Below are 19,617 nucleotides of genomic sequence, written 5' to 3'. Positions count from 1 at the left end.
GCTTCCGAGGGATTCCCGAATCCTCCGGAAAAACCGCCAGAGAGAGTTATGATGAAGATGTTCTGAAAGTAAAGGAAATCCTCGCCCACATGGATATCGACTGCCCAATGGATGATGTAAAACGCGTTGGAACCTACGAAAACGAGAAAACGAGAACTATAATTGCAAAATTCTCCAGTGAACATCATCGGCAACTTGTCCTGCTGTCCGCCCACAAACTTGCAACCTACGATAAACCAATTTTCGTGAGCCGAGAACTCAGTCCGGACGAGAAAAAGCTTGAAAATGCTCTGTTGATCAAGCGCAGATACCTCATAGATGTCGAGAAAATAGCCCTAAAAGACTTGCGAATTCGCAATCTGAAACTGCAGAAAAAAGAAAACAAGAAATGGATTGACGTTGATGTCACTCCTACTGGCAGCAGCTCACCTCCGGAACAAAATTGACTACAAAATAAAAACAAACTCCAAATACTCAGTTTCAATGTGCGAAGTCTGCTTGACTTCCAAAGGCGACAAATCTTTGCCAATGAAATAGCAAAGAAGAACTACGATGTACTCTGTCTCACGGAAACCTGGTTAACAAGCGATGTACTTGACAATGCACTCTTCCTTACTGGATACACAATCCACAGAACTGACCGACCTACTGAAAACCATAACTCAAAACACGGAGGAGTTCTCATTGCGGTGAAAGACTTTCCTCACTACAGACTGAAAAACACAACGCACTCGGAAAGTGTATCGATTGCGTTACAAACTCCAACTGAATCACTTGTAATTTGCTGCATGTACAACCCTCCTAAATCTAGCCCTTACAGGGCACCAGCCAGTCAAATCCACGAAACCCTGGAAGAAATCGAAAAACAGATGAAACAACGGGATAGTTACACCTTAATTGTCAGCGGCGATCTCAACCTCCCTGGAGCTGATTGGAACAGCATGCTCTCAGATGATGACTACGAACTTTCGCTTCTCAACAACTTTGAAACCCACCAACTTCAGCAAATTCTGCCTTGCAAACGAAATCAATCACTGGATGTATGCCTCACCCAATCTCCTGACAGCATTGAACTTGCCGAAGTCGACAAAAACCTAACACGGGAATACTCAATCAACGGAAAGAGATGCTCCGACCATCAAGCATTCCGGACAACCATTTCCATCGACATATCAGCTACGAAACCAGCCCCCAAAGTGAAACATGCATATCACAAGGTGGACTGGAAAGAATTTAACAGCCACATCAGAGACCATCCCTTTTCACCCTACTGCTTCAGCAACGTCGATGAACTTGTTGACCAATGGTACCTATGGATCGAAAAGATAATTGAGATACTAATCCCCCGTGTCACCCAGCACCGAGCAAACCTTCCCCCATGGATTTCCTCTGCCACATCACACGAACTCAAGATCCTCGGAACGATGAAAAGAAAATACGAGAGAGCACCGACCCTCAACCTCCTGATAAAGATAAAACGACGCGAAAAACTCCTCAATGAGCAAATCCTGACAGATCAGGCAGTCTACGAAGACAAACTCTTCAAAAGCCGCCGAATGTCTGATCTACAGAAATACCTGAAATCCCTACGCAAATCAAAACACTTCCCTGATGAAATGTACTACAATGTTGTGCAAAATGGACAAGAAACAAAGAAAACAGCCACAACCGATAGTGAAAAGTGCAATCTCTTCAACGACTTCTTCTCCGACGTTTTCACCAAAGATGGTAAAATCAACGAACCCTCAGTCTACCCAAAACAGAGCCTCAACTACCTCAGAATTTCTGAAGAAGAAATCGAAAGACAACTGTTGGGCCTCCAGGCAAACAAAGCGTGCGGCCCAGACAACATCGGAAATATAATCTTAAAAAACGCCCCAGCTTTGGCAAAATCTCTCAAACTTATCTTCCAAACCTGCCTTAATAAAGGAAAATTCCCAGAGAGCTGGAAAACAAGTGAGATCACCCCGATCTACAAAGAAAACGACAAAGCAGACATCACACAGTATCGACCAATAAGTCTATTGAAGAACGTCTCAAAAGTCTTCGAGAAAGTCATCTTCGAACGGCTTTACCCACCAATAGAAAGAACCCTCTCTGACTCCCAACACGGTTTCAGAAAGAAACGATCAGCAGTACTTCAACTCATCCTCTTCACAGACGAACTATACCAGCAACTTGAATCGAAAAAATGCAATGACATTCGAACTCTGTATGTTGACTTCAGAAAAGCCTTTGACAAAGTAGCGCACAAAAGACTCATCCAGAAGCTCGAGAACATTGGCCTCGGAGGAAAGCTACTCCAACTACTCGAAAGCTATCTCACAAACCGAACGCAACGCGTCAAAATTGGAACAAGCAAATCAAAGACCAGAAATGTAACCAGCGGAGTTCCTCAGGGATCAATTTTGGGGCCTCTGATGTTCATCATCTACATTGACGATCTCCCCGAAGAAATCTCAGACATCCCGGCCTTCGGATACGCGGATGATTTCAAAGCAATTACCCACGGTGAACACGAATGCGAGACCACTCTCGTGGAAATACAGAAATGGAGCAAAGCAAACCATATGGACCTAAATGTTAGCAAAAGTAAAACTCTCCTCATCAGAGGGGATCTAGCCCAGCGTGACGAAGCAGGTCTTGAAACCGTTGCCACCCAAAAAGATCTCGGAGTCGTAATGTCTCGAAATCTCTCTTGGAGCGCAAACTGCCAACTTAGAACAACCAAAGCGTGGAAAGCCTTCTTCACACTCAAACGAAATGTTTCGAGCAGAACCTCAATGGAAACGAAACTGAACGCTTACATAGGATACGTAGTGCCCGTACTCACTTACGCCTCCCAAGTCTGGTACCCTTCGAAGACTGACATGAAATCAATCGAGAAGATCCAGCAAAAGGCAACAAAGTGGATATGCGGTGGAAACGACGAATACCATCAAAGACTCGAAACGCTGAAAATACTCCCACTCTCCATGTACATGGAAATGCACGATGTCCTCTATCTCCTCTCAATCCTAGAAGGCAATTACTACGTCCCCGAAGACAAACTGCCAAAGCGAAAAGAAAACGAAACAAGACAAAAGCAGGAATTTGAACTCCCTAAACACCGACTACATAAATCAGACGAAAATTTTTTCTTCAGAGCCACAAAGCTATTCAACATCATCAGTAGGACAACGGAGAAGCCAATGACGAAGAAACTTCTGACAGAGATGTACCAAAACTATTTCCACAGAAGCTACAACGAACTCGACAGCTGCACCTGGAGACTTCTATGCAACTGTGGAATCTGCAATCCAATGAAAAAACTCGTGCCAAACGAAAACTGAAGGGTTCCACACCCGAGGGCTCCGACCCTAAAGACTCTCCTACTACTACTACTACTACTACTACTACATATGTGACCGTCCCAACTTGCTAATTTTAATTTGCTCTTGGTGAAATTCTGGTCGTTCCCAAACCTCCTCCTCCCAGCTTAGTGGTCAGAGAACCTATAGCCCCTCCCCCCATCTCGGTAATTATACCACAATGGGGGTGCAATGGGAAAGAACCGAAATTTCATTTTGCATTGGTGTGTCTTTATCCTTATTTTTTCAATTTGAATGTTTTTGGTTACAATCTTTAAAATGTCCTTGTCAGGAGAACTAGTGTTGATGCAATCCTGTGATAAATTAATATGAGAAAAATGTCCCATGAAGGAATTAACCTTTCGTAGTGAACGAAAAAGCTCGATGGAAAGGATTTTGTACTCGCTCGACTCGAGGTAAAAGTAGCGAGCTAAAAGTGGCACCGCGAAAAGAGTATTTTACTCGCGGGTTTTTCTAAGACTGTGAGAAATCCATCATTGCTCTACTGCGTATAACCAAAATCACGCAAAGGGAACTACATACCCAAACAGAAACCTTGAGAGCTTGGCTCTTTTCTGTTATTGCCCCCACGTGTCCATTTGCACCCCCCACTTATAAATGTTATAACATATTGGTTGCATTTCATACACTTAAATATACAATTATATACGAACGGCATTTAAAATTTAATTATGCAGCGAAGTTCTGAAATTAAGACGTATACGGCAATTAAACTGCGGGTCTTTCCCATTATAGCCCCCCCAAGCTTAGTGTTCAGATAACTTATTGCCCCCATTATGGTATATTTACCATAATTGGGGGGGGGGGGGGGGCTATAGGTTACCTGACCACTAAGCCGGGGGGGGGGGGCTATAATGGGAAAGACCTGAAACTCGAAATTATTAAAAATTGTTTTGGGCAGATGCTTACGTCGTAAAGTTTGTAACTAAATAGTTATAAACTTCACGATGCAAACTCAAAGCGATTTTAGATAAATTTCAGTATTAAAGTTATGTACCAAACAGTAGTTTTAATAAAATCACAGAAAACATCAGGATGGGCATTTTCAAGAGATTTCCGTTTGTCCACAAGATCTTGTATTTCGAATCTTGGAGTGCGAATCAGATACCAAAATCAACTTCAACAAGGATGCTCGGTAATGCTCGTTCGCACATAATGTTCCGATCGCAATCGTCCACATATTTGACGTCATTGTCTTCGAATAAGGACGTGATAGAATACTTTCAAAAATTCAATTTTTTTCAAAAGAAAAGTAAGTGATGTATGAATAAAAAACGCTTTATACTCAAACCAATGAACGAATTAAATAATTCAACATTAGGGGTCCGACAAGATCTGTCATTGACGAGGCTACGGGAATACAATCGACAGAATCAAATACCAACAAGTTTTAGTTTTGACGAAAACTCTTGTGATCAAAACAATTTGTAATACAAAGTCAAAAAGCATCACATAAAATATAAATAAAAAACTAATTTGTACTCTACTAAAAAAGGCGTGGGAACTTTCCTGTTTGTAGGAAGCTGACAATTTTCCTGTTAGTAGGAAAAAGGCATGGGAATTTTCTTGTTTGTAGGAAACTTTCATGTAGGAAGCTGAAAAATAATCGATAAGTTATCACCTTAGAAATCTCATTGGACCTGACATTAGTGAGATAGAGTCACAAGACTGCAAAATAGCAACAAATATAGACATAGCTCAAAATTTCAAACAGTTTCTTACCAAACAGTGTTGAAGTTAAGATCCATGAGCTTTTCTCTGAAATTATAGTTTTTCTTATATGGGCCTTATTTGCGTGTAAGATCGTCAATTCTTGAGCTTTTATTTGAAATCATTTCTACCTTTATTTAAAATAACAAAGAGGGCAAAAATGTCTTTTAAAAGGACCCAACCAATACAACTCAAGTAATTTTAGGATTGTAAAAATCCACGAACAGACAAAAACTAGCCTTGCTTTTCCTGCGTGTCCATTAAAAAACTTAATTGTTCCAAATTTTAGCGATATACAAACATTTGAAATGCGAAATTTCAAAAAATTGTGAGTTTTATATAAATATGGAGATTAAAAAACCGGCAAAATTTGAATTGCAGAAAACTCATAGGAAACAAATAAAACCAGACCTCTTAAGTAGAGTTTAAGATTTTAGGTTTAAAATTAAAGTAGGCTAAATAAACATATTTTGTTCCATTTTTGATGAAAAAATGCTACGTTTTGAAATTACACAGCCTAGCTGAAAAATCGGATCAAACAACACTCTTCTGTCTTTAAATTTAAAACCAATAACGTCATCGCTAACAATTTGAACATATTTTAAAGGAAAATTGACCTTTAATTGAGCAAAAATAATAGAAGATTTGAACCAAAACAACAGAAATCAGTAAAGTTTTCGAAAGCTCAAAAAATCTCAATAAATCCGTGGAAAAAAACGAATTTCTAAAATTCTTGAATTATTCTAAGCTGGACGGGCTTTTAATAATGATGCCACTCACAACTCTTTACGCTGAAAATTATCAAAATAGACTAATAGCCAAAACTGACTGAACAAAAATAACCGGCTGAGCCTGAACAAAAATAACCGCCTGAGTTGGGTCGGAATAAGTAATAGGATGTTAGACTATTATCAGAAGAATCTCCTGCAAATGTCTGAAGGAATCCAAAACCGTCGAAATCGCCTTAAAGTCACAAGTTAGGCTTCCATAGCAGTTTATGTAAATTGTACCATTATAAACAACGCTGATTGATTATCGAAACGGAGCAGTTTTAGTTTCATAGATATGTAGTCTCCATTGAGATGAATCACGCCACTTTGAAAAAACCCGATTTTTCTACCAATTGTTGCGATTGCACTTTGTTTTGACACATGTGAAATTATCTTGAATAAGTGTGGAAAATGACTTCGAGCACGCATATCGCTGAAAAAAAAGGCAGGTCGCCCTGAACTAGAATAAAAAGAAATAGAATGAACTGATTAAAATTGAAACGTAAGTTCCAATCATATTGCAACAACAAACCTTGAGAGTCAACAAAGCTTATAATCGAAGCATAAACCGACTAACATTGGCTGAATTTCTCTAGAACGACAGGCGGGGGCACTTAACTATATAGATGTTGTACCAGGAGGCACGTGCTAAAAACCGTAACTTTGAACACCAAGTCATAATGTTGATTTTATAGATGTAATTCAATGGTTAGGAAATGGATGACTTTCACGGTAGCAAAAGAAGATTTGTGAAGCAAATCTCAAGAAAGTTATAACTGTTGAAAAGGAACAACAGTGGGCAAAGGGTAGCCCAAGTTAGGTGTTCCGCCTTCAGTTAATTTTGAATGTGTAGTGTTGGTGGTGCTGCGGCCGGACGTCAGAGAAGCAAACTAATCAGCTTGCTTCACTGACGCCAGTGTTGGTGGTGTTTCAAAAAAGACCCTTGAGTTATGGTTACTTTGGCACGATATGCCTGGGCTACCCTTTGCCCACTGTTGTTCCTTTTCAACAGTTATAACTTTCTTGAGATTTGCTTCACAAATCTTCTTTTGCTACCGTGAAAAAGTCATCCATTTCCTAACCATTGAATTACATCTATAAAATCAACATTATGACTTGGTGTTCAAAGTTACGGTTTTTAGCACGTGCCTCCTGGTACAGATGTAACCCAGAAGTTTATAAGTGCAATAACTGGGACCTCATAGGGGTCCAAACTCGAGACCTCCAGGATAGCAGTCAGGCATTTTTTAACCACTTAACTACACTGGGTTCGAGAATCAACCGCCAACACTGAAGTGAAGCGTGAAAATGTAACGCGAGAAGCCACAGAATGCTCTAGAACAAAAGCGCAGCACTTTCTAGCAAAAATGTTGCATAAAAATATCAACACATTTACAATAATTGCTTCAAACTTCGTTCGAGAGCAATTCATTAACGCAAAATCAATTTTTTGTTCTGGTGTAAAAGTCCGTTTAGAGTATCAAGAATAATTTAGGAGTATCAAAAATTGTTCATGTGAATGAACCAAAAATTAGCTGCAATAATTGCAAAAAATGACGTCAGGCACACATTTCTTTCAAAAAATGCATGAGTGAATGAAAAGATGACTAGAAAAAAGAATGCCCGCAATTGTCGTAATAACGCTATTGTTAAGATTGTAAGCAAAATTGATGCAACCTAAGTAAAATGGTAAAATAGCAAAATAAGGAAAATATGAACAGAAACAACGGAAATCAGTAAAATATTCTCGGTAATGAAATCAGTAAAACGTAAAAAGCTCCATAATTCCGTGAAAAAATTTTCAAAAAATCTAAATTATATTCTACGCTGGACGGAATTTCTAATCATACCATTCACAACTCTCTACTGTGAATATATCGATCGGCCAAAATTGACTAAACAAAAACCAGTTGAGCATATAGTTCCTCCCCCACTAAAGAGGATCAGAATAAATAAACTTTGAGAGATTCCTCTATGCTTTGAACTTTGAGAGATTCCTCTTCTGCCTTTAGGTTTTCGATCAATCACTATTTCAAAACTTGTGTAACCACTTTTTTGGGTGGCTTTTGAATTCAACGTGCTTCGTAATGTTTGGTGTGCGGAAATTTTTGCTATTGTCTCCCAAATTCATGGTTTTTTGAGATTTTTTACATGCGGAAAGAGATCTAAAGGCCTTATACTCCAAGGTTTTTAAGGATCTACGGCATCGAGTCATTCGAAACTTTGCGAAAGACTTACAGATCTATGGCATCGAAAAACGCGAAACTTTGCGAAAGACTTACAGATCTATGGCATCGAAAAACGCGAATTTTTGCGAAAGACTTACAGATCTATGGCATCGAAAAACGCGAAACTTTGCGAAAGACTTACAGATCTATGGCATCGAAAAACGCGAAACTTTGCGAAAGACTTACAGATCTATGGCATCGAAAAACGCGAAACTTTGCGAAAGACACTCCTGCAGTCGATGCTAAATGATTGCCAATCCTATAATATTTTTACCTGTATCACTACTGCCAAAACCTACTACAATTAAAGATTTACCAAAAAGATACGGCAATGCCAGTTTTGTGGGATGCCACGTACAATAAAGGGGCGAGGGCGTACAATTTCAAACTAACGGATGTCAGCGAACTTGCTTTAGGACGAGTTAGAAGTTATCTATCAACCTACGTAAACTTTTTCGAATCGCTTGGACTGAAGCGAATAACAGCTTTCTGGCAATTTTATTTGTCTTGATACAGCGAAAACAACTCGTGTAGGGGGCTTGTTACCTGTGAGATCCATTCAGTTATTGCTGGGAATCCTCAACAACTCTAGATACCTTGAAAGGGAAAAGATGTAAAAATATAGCAGGTGCACTCTGTGGCGTAAAAATTATACGGAAGGGGGGAGAGACAGAATAGATCCATAAAACGTTCGAATGCAATGTCCAAACGTTTGCGGATATTGAGTACTTTAGCTTGAAGATATACCACTGGCAACCTTTCACTATCAACGCTTTAAGCAATTCTAATTGTGGATTTGCAATTCTTCGAGTTTTTGCCATTAAGCCACTCAGCACCCAATTTTAGTTTACTTACGGTAGTACTTTTTTGCGGGGTGTGTACTGAGAAACACCCAAGTCAGTTTTTCAATGAGGTCTTTTATTTTTTCAGGTCCAAATGAAATGGATTTCGTTAGAGAGGCGGTTTCCAAGAATAAGAAAAGATTTAAAGACAGTAGTTATAATCTTGACCTATCTTGTAAGTTCAGTTTGCATGTTTTGAAATTGTGTGAAATTGAGGTAGCATAAATTGGTTTGTCTTAGACGTGAAGTCGTCTTTCGTCAGATGTGGCATTTGTCTCAACCAGGATGCCGCGGCCGAAAACAGCAGCCCTCAGTTGATTGCCATGGGCTACCCCGCTAAGCGGATTGAGGCTTCTTACAGAAACAGATTCGAAGATGTACTCAGGTTAATAGACTAAATTTGGTTTTCATTTTTGCTATTCCAATATATGTTTGCTGAATAATTGAAGGAGCAGTCATTTAGCTATCTTAAAATCATTCGAATCAAACTGAATAGGCAGTCTGTGGCGGTGAATTTACAATTAGTCGTGTTTGTCCAAATTGAAGATATTTTCGACGATTTTGTACTGAAATGTAGCAGCCAAACTGTTTCTGCTGTTGTAATGAAAAAAATTGACTCTCCACAAATTTATTGAAACTGCAATACTAAATCACTAAAAGGATATCGCTGTCAAAATTATCTCTATAAATTCAAATCCTACGAAGTTGCAGTATAGTCCCATTAAAAAAACGGAAAGAGGTTAAACTCAGGAGCAGGTGAGATAACGGTTAATTCAAGTGTGCTTATTTTGTAGCATCGAGAGGTGAATAGTTCATACACAAAACTCCAAGAAACAACAAAAAAACGGAGAATGAAAAATGAATTATAATTTGCCTGAATTTTTTAATTATATTAATAGCCGCCGTCAGCCTCTCAACGGCTATTATATAGGCGTTCTCTTTATTAAGACTCTAAAAGGCTTTATGCTTTTCTGTTTTTCAAGACTCGAAGAGGCTTTATGGTTTTTGGTAAGTGAGCGATCAAGAAAACCGGAAGTTCAGGGAGTGAATAAAGTTTGAAAAAATTGTTTCCGTGAGCAAAGAGAGTATTTTTTGTTCATGCCTTCCTTTGAAACAGAGCGAGAAATGTAGGTGTGAAAAAATTTTTCGCTTAGCGAGTAAAGTTTTTGTTCACGTGCGGCTTTTTCGAGCTTTTTCTTTTTGTTTTTCGAATTATCTATGTTGTATTAAAGGTTTTTTAGACTAATGTTATATTTCTCAAATTGTTTTGATCGCGTTGCAAAGGTTTTTGGTTATTAAACAGAATTTTAAGCTAATTTGAAGGTTTTTCAACTATTTCTCGGTTTTAAGGCTATTTTACCGATTTTTGGCTCATTTTTATATCTTATGCCTCTACTTGCAACTCTATTAAATGCTAATGATCGTGGGTAGTTTCTACTACACATTCCATACAGGTTCTTTGGTATCAAGAAGTTTTTTGTTTGAATTTTGACAAAAATTAAAAAAAAAATTGTTCTTACAGTTAAAATTTCTTAGTTTTTGGCGATTGCAAAATTAGAGGTTTGTTTGTTTTTTTTTGTATTTTTACTTGTACATTTTGAAACTGTAATTAAATTTTTGTTTTTTTTGCTTTAAATTACTTTTTTGGTTAAATTTTCTTATTTCAATTAAGGCAGTCTTTTCTTTGATACTCATGGCCAAGAATTCCCGAAATATTCGAGTCGTTTCCGGAATTCTTCCGGCTATGTTTCTAATTCGTTTTACCTTTTGGTCAGGGTTTTCGTTTTACATAAGTCACGATTTTCAAGTTTGAAACTGCATGGATTTTAAATTCTTTCACGCATTGAACTATGCAAAATCAAAAGAAGCGTAAAGCCGGGTCATTAAGTGCATTAGGTTATCAAAATTCATTAGAGCGAATGCTAGCGGACATTAGTTTGGAAGCTGAATTAATTATAGACTTTGAGTCTAACTGAAAGTGCACACTGAATTAGAACAATTTTTGAAACTTAGGGAAAATTCTGTCAATTACTATCTCTTCTTTCTGTTTCAATCCCGAAGTGCGTCTAGCGCGTTAACGGCGGCTATTTTCCAGCAATCTGCCGGCTATGTTTTATTTTCTCATAGAGATATGTCTTGAGTAGGACGCAATGACGGCAGGAATACAAAACAATGGCTTAGAAGAAAAAAATAAAATTGTTTACTCATACAAAAAAAACTCGGATTAATATGCAAAAGAAGTTAATATGCAATTCAGTTAGTCAAAACTATCTTGAAAATGCACAATGTCAATTTGTGTAATTGCTGGTCATATTATTGCGCGATTGCGTTGTTGAACAGAATTTCATTGTCATTGATCTAAAATTGAACAGGAAAGATTGTTTTGATAAGATTTAATTAATTTGCTAAATTACAATATATTCAAATTCATGAAATGAGGCTCAAACAAATTTTTAATAATTATTTCAGCTGTAGTTATAAATGACGAGGTTCTGGTACAATTTTTTAACATTTGAATAGCGGGTCGTTCGAAGACAATTGATGAAGAAATGAAAAAAAGTAAGAATCGTAGTATAACTGTATCAGAATCTGATATAATTTAGCAAATTCATCAGGATTTAAAAGCAATGTACTCTAATTGAGAACCAAATTGGGATAAAATAGCGTAATGTTCACAAAAATTCAAACCGCGATAACTTCCTGGAAAATTGATTTCAAATAATCCTATTGAGATATTCTCACGCTCCACGAACTTTCTAGAGAATAAAAGAATTGACTCTGAGTGTGTCATTCCTGCCCACATCTCATCCCACCCTCCACATAAGTCGGAACAATTCGTCCTGGATGTTAGAAGCAAATAAAAAAAATTAAACAGCTATTTTTCATTGGCAGCTCTTGATACAGCGTTTTGAAATTTTGTCATCAACTTCTTGCCGTGAATTTTTCTACAGCAAGATTTATTGAAAACGAAGAACAAGAAAAGAATTGAAGATGATCGGAAAAGGGAAAAAATTTGACTCTAACAGCGCAATTTTTTGAAACTCCGTGAAATTGTTATCTTCGGGAATTATTCGATGCTGCATGGCATTGAAATTTCGTTAAGCTTTTTTTTCGATAACTTTTTTCGTTAACTTTCTATAAAATTTTGATCTGATTTACGAAAAATGAGCTACGTTAATCTTATTCATCTAGCAATTAAGAGGTGGGTTCTTTTGAGGTTTTTGGTCAGAGTTGCGATAACGGGCTATTATTGGACTTCTCGTTTTTTTCCATTTTATCGACTCTGAGAAGTAATTTCATTGTGCGAAGGACGTTTCTTCAGATTCTTCGAAGGACGGTTTTCCCAATCCATTCATAGTCTGTTCTAGGTCTTGTTTTTTGTTTAGTCAATGAAAATTCTTTGAATTGTACGTCAGAACTTGTCCTGCTATGTTTTTTAATTCGTCGTCTCCATCGATGATTCTTACGACGTGACTTCTTAGAATTGACTGTTTCAATGACTTCAGTGACGTCTACTGCTTTGCTGTCAAAATTTGTGTGATTGATGTCATTTCTGCTTTTAGGTCAATTGCGTGACCAAAAATGACTTCTGAACTCACTTATGGAACTTAAAATTTTATGAGCCTTTACTAGTTAAAGATCAATTGTGTGCATCTAAGGAGTGCCAAACATATATGCCCTAATTCTTGATTATTAGTCTTGAATTTTTGATTTCGAATATCAGTTTTGAAAAAGTCTGTATCATAAAATTGACAGTCCGAATCTAACCCAAAATATCTAGTGGTCTATTAAAGGACTGGTGGTAGATCTGTCTATCTTATTTCTTTAGTTGTTTCAATTCATGGAAGGACACAACCGTATATCGCGGTTATTATTCCGGCCATCTGCCGGCTATGTTTTAAAAAATGTATTCTTTGAGCAAAAAGTTTGGGGATAATGGTATTGGTAAAGAATAAAAACAGAAAAACTATGAAATTTTGGAAATAAAAGATTATTCCCATTTGGAAATGAAAGGAAATTTTGGAAGTTTGATATATTCCCTAATGATTGCACCAAATTTTTGCCTCTTCTCTCCAAAAGTTTTTATCCCGTTTACAAAGCTATAAAGCGTCTATCGCGGCTATTTTCCGGCAATCTGCCGGCTATGTTTTTTTTAATCCACAGCTTGATTTTAATGAAGGTTTGAATATGCAGTTAATTATTGTTTATTGTTAACTAAACTTTGATTGAACCCGCTCTTTTCTAATTTTCTAAAAATTGCCTTAGGCTCGAATTATGCATATTTTGTAGATTCTTAATTAACATTTTATCAAGTGCACTGAATTGAAGTTGAGTGGTACCCTTATTAGCGACATGATTGCAATTTTCTGTTTATTTGAGTCCCCACAACTGTTCACGCATTTTGCAATTTCTCAAATTGCTTCAGGTCAGTTTTGATGTTTCAGTCGGGGGAATAAGTTATTCTTCTCAATGGAACGGTGTTTTGATAACAGTTCTTAAGGACAAATTGAGGTCATCTTTTGTGGGAGAAAAATGCATAAAACTAACAAAATAACGCGCATAAAACACTTGTTTCAAATTTGTGTCAATTTTTTGTTTTCGTCATTTGTTTTCTCACATCAAATGTTAAACATTCTTCGAATTTCTTCTCAGCAGTTAAATTTGTTGTGCTCACTGCACTATCACCGTTTCTGCTGTAAGAAATTGTGAAAAAACTATTTTTTAACACATGAATATTGTATTCTAATATTTTACTGCAGTTACTCCCGTTGTTTAATATACAAAAATTTAGAATTTTTAGAACTTGTGGGGTCGAATTTTTTTTATTGAATATTGAAGATCCTTCTTGTACAGTCGGAGAGTCTTTAGTTTACTTTTTTGGCTCGTGTTTTGGGATTTATCCTGCTGTGTTGTTGACAACAACTGTGCTTTGTCGTATATATCAATTTTTAAGACGGCCATTTGGCGAGGTTTCAATAAACAAATAGCGACTTCTTGTGACTACCGAGTTTAAATTGTTGGGTATAAAATATAGTGAAAGAGCAAAAGAGCCTGTCTAAACACGAGAACGTTATTGGAATCTGTTTGAAAAACCTAAGTCAGAAAATAAGCACAGAATTGGAAGCAAAAATTTCAATTTTTGGGTAGCTTTTTTATCTCGCACATTGGACTTTGCTAAAGCTCTCGGCAGTTAAGTTTGCTGCTATTATCAGGCAATTTATATATTAGTATCGGGAATACTACATTTGTGTGTAGTTGGTTGAGTGTGTCGGCTGCGTTTTTAGCACAAACACACCATGGATCTTCAATTTCATTTCAAAATTCTCTCCTTTGATACCGGAACAACCACTTTTTGTGTGTCAAAACGCGAGTTGGAACATTTGGTCCTTAGCAGTTTACAGCAATTTGCCTTGTTCACCGATACACTATTGACTGTGTCTGGTATTGCTTGCTCGAAAAAAATGTTTGTGCGTTAGTCTAACCTTACCAATAACATACACCACTGCCCTAATTGTTATCTGAAACGATAGTCGATATTAAACTTCAATTAAATACAGCATGTTTTTGTGTCTCTTGTAATATAATCTACATAATTTATTCTAATTCAGAAAAAAATGTCACATGAGAACTGCGTTCTGAAAATCCATTTTTCGTAGTTTGCAATTTGATGACGATTTTCACCTTTATGAATTTGGACTTTTCGTCGTTGGCTAAATTTGTGCTGAAGAAAATTGTTTATTTGGATTTCCATAGCTTCAGAAGAATGGAGCATTGAAGGAGGACTCTTGAAAAATGAAGACTTTCAAAAACTGCTTTCTAAGTACGCTCAAAATGATTGCTTTTAAAAGAAAAGCGGAGGCTGTTATGTACAGCTCCTTAATTACCGGTACTTTGGAAGTTTGTGGAAGGTAGGCATTTTAAATAGAAGCAGCAACATTTACGGTAGTTATTTTGTGATTCACTTGAGAGGAATGAAGTTATTTTTGTCTCCAGCTAGTTTGCTGATTAGATCGAATACGTCATATTGACTTCCGTTAAGCGATGCAAAAATTAAACTTTAATTGATGTGACTTGCGATCTGTCCTACATAGAATTGCTATTAATTACACTTAAAATTGATGTAGAAGGAGTTTCTGAAATTTGCCTGGAGGTAGATTTTGACAATTTGACGTTTTTATTCTAAGCAAATAATTTTTGGATTTTAATTAGAAGTAAAAAATGTTTCTGCTCAAATTGGTAACGCTGTTCTTTTGGAGCTTTAATGTCTACTGGTGTTGCTGAAGGCGATCAATTTTGACAAAAATGTTTACAGCAGTATCTGAGAAATCTTAATTGACGCAATATGTAAGAGACAATTAAAGAAACAGAAAGACTGTGGAGTGTGCTTCGACTGGAGAGTTGCAAAAAATCCCAATGTAACCAAAAAAAAAAACGGTGCGGATTTTTTCGGACGGCTGGTTTTGGAAAGATTGAAATCAGTTCGTAATTGGGTTATTGTTGCTGCGGAGTTGTAAGCTAAGTGGAGCTATATTGCTTTGCTCTTGGTTTTTTACAATCCAAAGTATGGATTGTATTTCTGTGCAGTCTTTTTTTAAGATCTGTCACTCACGTCAGTGAGCAATCAATTAAGAGAGGTGTTTCTAATCACGTTGGAGTAGTAAGAGGAGCGAAAAAGTGAGTTGGTTTGAATAAGTATGATTTTATAAGTATCTCTGAAATGGAGTTGGAAGTTTGAACAAGTTTTTGGTTTTTGAAAGCATTTTTTTCAGGCAGGGCAATTAACTGCTGTTTTCAGTGTTTCTTCTCTTGAGTGCTATTAATATGAAACATATGTGTTTTAAGGGTGCCTATTTTCAATTTGTTGACCTCATTGATTGGCAGCTAGTTTTTTTACTTTGACACTTTAATGTTGTAAAGTTTTACTGAAGTTTGATGTTTGCACTTTAATTGTTGTTTTTGTTGTCGTGTGACCTAGTATCCTTAATCACTGTATTATTGGTTGCTAATGATGCCTAAATAAACCTAATTAATGTTTGAGTTTATGGTTGGTGGTTTTCATGAGTTTGACACTATTTGTTCTCATATGTTTTTGTTTTGTTTTTTGTTGTCTGATCGTTTAATCTCATTAAGGACAGATCTCATAGCTTGCTTATATAAATTATTGTAATCGATTTAATTGTTTCAGTTCAGATTTAATTCTTTCTACGGCTTGGACTTTTATTCTTTTCAGAATATTTTGTTCATTTTTGATGTTTTTTCGACATTTTTTGCTGAATTTTTTGTTTGAATTTTTGGTCTCCTTATTGACAGGTCTCATTGGTTGCTAAAGATGCTTAAATTAAGCGAATTATTTGTTTCATTTTTTAGCTGTTTTAGTCTTTAGTTTTACGCTGTTCGTTTTCAAAATGTTGCTGAATTTTTTAGTTTTGTTAGTATTTGTTGCAGTTATTGCTGTGTTATCACTTCGTCTTTTATTGCATATTTCATCGGTTCCTAATAATTATTAGGTGAATCTATTTTGTCGCTTGATGTCATAGAAAGCGTTTTTGAAATTTTGACACCTGCTTTTCGAAAAAAGTTGATTTTTTGGTCGAGTTTTTATTTTCATATCGCTTATCTATTGGTCTTATCGCTTAGTCTTGAAAACAATAATTTCTCGCCTTCTTGTGTGGCATAGTTTTAGTCAACTGGCGCCAACTTTTAGCTAACATTTTCATTCACTAGGGTCCAAATTGTTCTTGAAAGACTCCAGTGAATTATCGGATCTTGCCATCATTTCTAGTTCTATTGTCCCCATTCAGCCATCAGAACACCTAAAAGGCTTTATTTTAAAGATATTTTATATGTTGCGACTAAGGGCTTTATCGTGTGGTTAGGAGGTTTTCTCAGTTTGGTGCCACTGGTTTTCAAATTTTTTCTTTCAAGCCACTTTTATTCAATGTTGACTCTTTTGCTTTGTCTCGATTCCCACAAAGTTGATGTGTTGTACTCATTTTAAGGACGCATAGTCATTATTTTCAGAAATTGCTACTTTTAATGAATCTCAAAACATTAAGTCTTGCGAGAAGAAATTTTGCATTGTTTTAAGGTTTTGGCGTTTTTGCGCTTATGGGTTCAGGGGCTTTGATCTGTCTGATTTTGCTGTAAAAATATTAGTTGCCGGGTTACTTTTTATTTCAATTTTTTGGATTGTGTTTCAAGATTTGTCCTGCTAAGTTTTTTGTTTCGTCGTCTGACGCTCTTTTTTTTCGTTTTACATTTCACAACGCAAAGCTGAAAAAGTCAATGAATTCTTCGTCTCACTAACGGCATTTCCGCGCTCGACGTCATTTCTTGATCACTCTAGCTAAAACTTTTTAAGTCTTTTACGTGATTAACTTTTGATAATAAATGACTTCCCTAACTCAATAAAATGATATTTTAAAACTTAAGTTCAAGTTCAATCAGGTTAACGTGGAATGAACTCATATGTGTGATAAAGGTGTCAGGTAAAAAATGCTTCTTAAGAGTGAGTTTTAAAAAGTCTGATTAGTTTATCGGTGATTTTTTTTGTTTTTGAGCAGCGTCGATAGCTTTTTCAATTTATATCTGGTTCTATCTCTATTATAGGACACGCAAGTCTGTTTCGGGGCTATTTCGGCAGTCTGCCGGCTATGTTTTGAAATTGAAACGCTATTAAGTTCTTTAGAGTTTTCTTTCACGTCACTTTATTTTACTACATTTTTAAAGCGTAGTTTTGTTTTCTTGGAAAAACCTGTATGATTTTGTTTTAAGAATTTAATAAGATTGAGAGATCTTAAAAATTAAAAATTAAGGAAGAGATTCTAGTTAAACAAATAAATAGCTGATTTGACTAAAAGCTGCTATTTATAGTTGATTGTTTTGAGTCTCGGGATAAACATTGTGATACATTTTACACGGAAAAATTACTGAGTGGTGACAAACTTTTATCTAATTAACTTGAAACATTATTCATTTAAGTTGAATAACAAAATGTTGCTCAACAGTATAGAGAGAAGATATTTAATTGTTCTCAAAAGAATTTTGTATTAATTATATTAGTTCTGTTGGTTTTCTTATGCGATTTTTTGTCATCCGATCTTCTGTTTGACCGACCAGTTCTCGTGACTTTGTTTTGAGAAACAGGATAAACGGGTGAAGCTCGAGGATTTTAAGTTGAAGAGCAACTTTATGATAGCCATGAGAGTCTGTTAGCATGCGACTCAGCGGAACGGCTGATTACACTGAAAATTATGCCATGAATGTCAGGTCTTGGAGTTTTAGATGCTCTTATGCCCTTATTTCCCCAATATGGTTAATTATTGGAGTTTTAGGCCATCTTATCCCCTAGCCTGCCTAAGGTTGCTGCAGCAATCAAAGCCAGATCATGCTTTTTGTCTGAGAGCAATTGGTCCGACCTTAGTTTGGTAGTTTAAGTTTTTAGTGAACTTTTTCAGGCACCATTATCTGCTCCAATTGCTTGATTTCTTGATCTTTTTTTGATTAGTGATACTTCAAAGCTTCAAAAGTTTTTCTTTTAGTAAGTATGCCGTAGAAACTTCAAAAAAGGAGATAAAAGATACTTGTCTAATATTTCCATAGAAATAAAATTTTTGAGGTTTCCTGACAGAAATACACAAAAAATGAAGAGCAAAAAAATTATAATGACATTATAACTGAATTGAAAACTAGCAAATTATTTTTGGATTTTTACTCGCGACTGAATTTTGAGCAGGTTTTTTGTCTGTTAGTTATTTGTCTGTTAGATTGCTCAATTGAATGGCGGGTGAGCTTAGCCCACAAAGAAGACGAATCATATGAGGTTCATAGAAGACGAATCATATCTATGTTGTGATTTCTATCAGCAATTTTTGACAAGGTACCATTGGTGACACAGGAAAGTTTGACGAGGGAAAACATTTGTCAAGCAATTTTCAAGCAATGTGGTTTAGAATTTTTTGTCCTTTTCGTGTTGCGGTTTCTACGTAAAAATTAATCATTATTAGAACAGTTAAAAAAATTTGTCTCACACAAGCCGTATTCTTTTTTCTGTGTTATCGTCTAAGTTTCACTTTGGAAATATTGGAATTCCAAATAGCATGCAGGAAAAAATCAACTTTTTCAATTTTGTTGTAGTCTGAAAATTAAAAAGTATTAGACTATGGAATTAAGATACTGAATCGAAGGATGTATTATGACTGAACTCGACATAGTGGACGACACATTTTTTATTTCATAATTGACTTGGTGGGACGTATTTGCACATATATAAACCCTAAATTTAAACAGCTCGGAAAGAACAGAAGAATCTTTCCTATTGCAATAAGTAAAATTTTTTTAAAAAAATCAAAAATTGTGAACCTGAGCGCTCAAGTTGGGTGACCATTGTTTGTGTTTAGGTTTCTGGACGAGAGGCACCCTGGGCACTACAAAGTGTTCAATCTATGCACTGAGAGGAAATACGCCCTCGATAGCTTCGGAAGCCGCACAGGTCTGAACAAGTCTAAAAAAATTGAGTGCAAGAACTTTGGACTGGAAACTGTCCCTCCGCAGTTTAATATGGTCAGGCTTGATAATTAAGCTTCACAATAGTGCAGGAATTGTTTATTCGCACTTTAATAAACCATAGAAACAACGATAAGTGCAGAAACACTAGTTTACTTATCGCTTTATGTTAGTACATAAATCTGAGTGG

At 36.3% G+C, this 19,617-nt stretch overlaps 3 protein-coding genes across 3 annotated transcripts in view; 2 read left to right on the top strand and 1 right to left on the bottom strand.

Annotated features, from left to right (window-relative positions):
* LOC142351580 (uncharacterized) overlaps nt 1-19,617 on the bottom strand; it is a 462,469-nt gene that overhangs the window by 197,644 nt on the left and 245,208 nt on the right. The window lies entirely within an intron of this gene.
* On the top strand, nt 789-3,332 carry LOC142351689 (uncharacterized). Its single transcript, XM_075403829.1, has one exon. It carries the CDS (start codon nt 789-791, stop codon nt 3,330-3,332), a length of 2,544 nt encoding a protein of 847 aa, XP_075259944.1.
* LOC142351856 (uncharacterized) overlaps nt 8,989-19,617 on the top strand; it is a 218,000-nt gene continuing 207,371 nt past the window's right edge. Inside the window, exons 1-3 of the mRNA XM_075404088.1 lie at nt 8,989-9,096; nt 9,162-9,306; nt 19,322-19,413. Of these exons, the coding sequence (XP_075260203.1) occupies nt 9,021-9,096; nt 9,162-9,306; nt 19,322-19,413 (313 nt within the window). The 5' untranslated portion in view covers nt 8,989-9,020. The remainder of the gene's footprint in view (nt 9,097-9,161; nt 9,307-19,321; nt 19,414-19,617) is intronic.

Source organism: Convolutriloba macropyga, chromosome 13 (genome assembly GCF_964194025.1).
Source record: "Convolutriloba macropyga chromosome 13, txConMacr16.3, whole genome shotgun sequence".
NCBI classification, from domain to species: domain Eukaryota; kingdom Metazoa; phylum Xenacoelomorpha; order Acoela; family Convolutidae; genus Convolutriloba; species Convolutriloba macropyga.
The sequence above is the reverse complement of the archived record's forward strand: the minus strand, read 5'-3'. Positions and strand labels throughout refer to the sequence as shown.

Coding starts and splice junctions, on each gene's coding strand:
- LOC142351689 (XM_075403829.1), top strand. CDS start 789: ATGTACAACCCTCCTAAATCTAGCCCTTACAGGGCACCAGCCAGTCAA.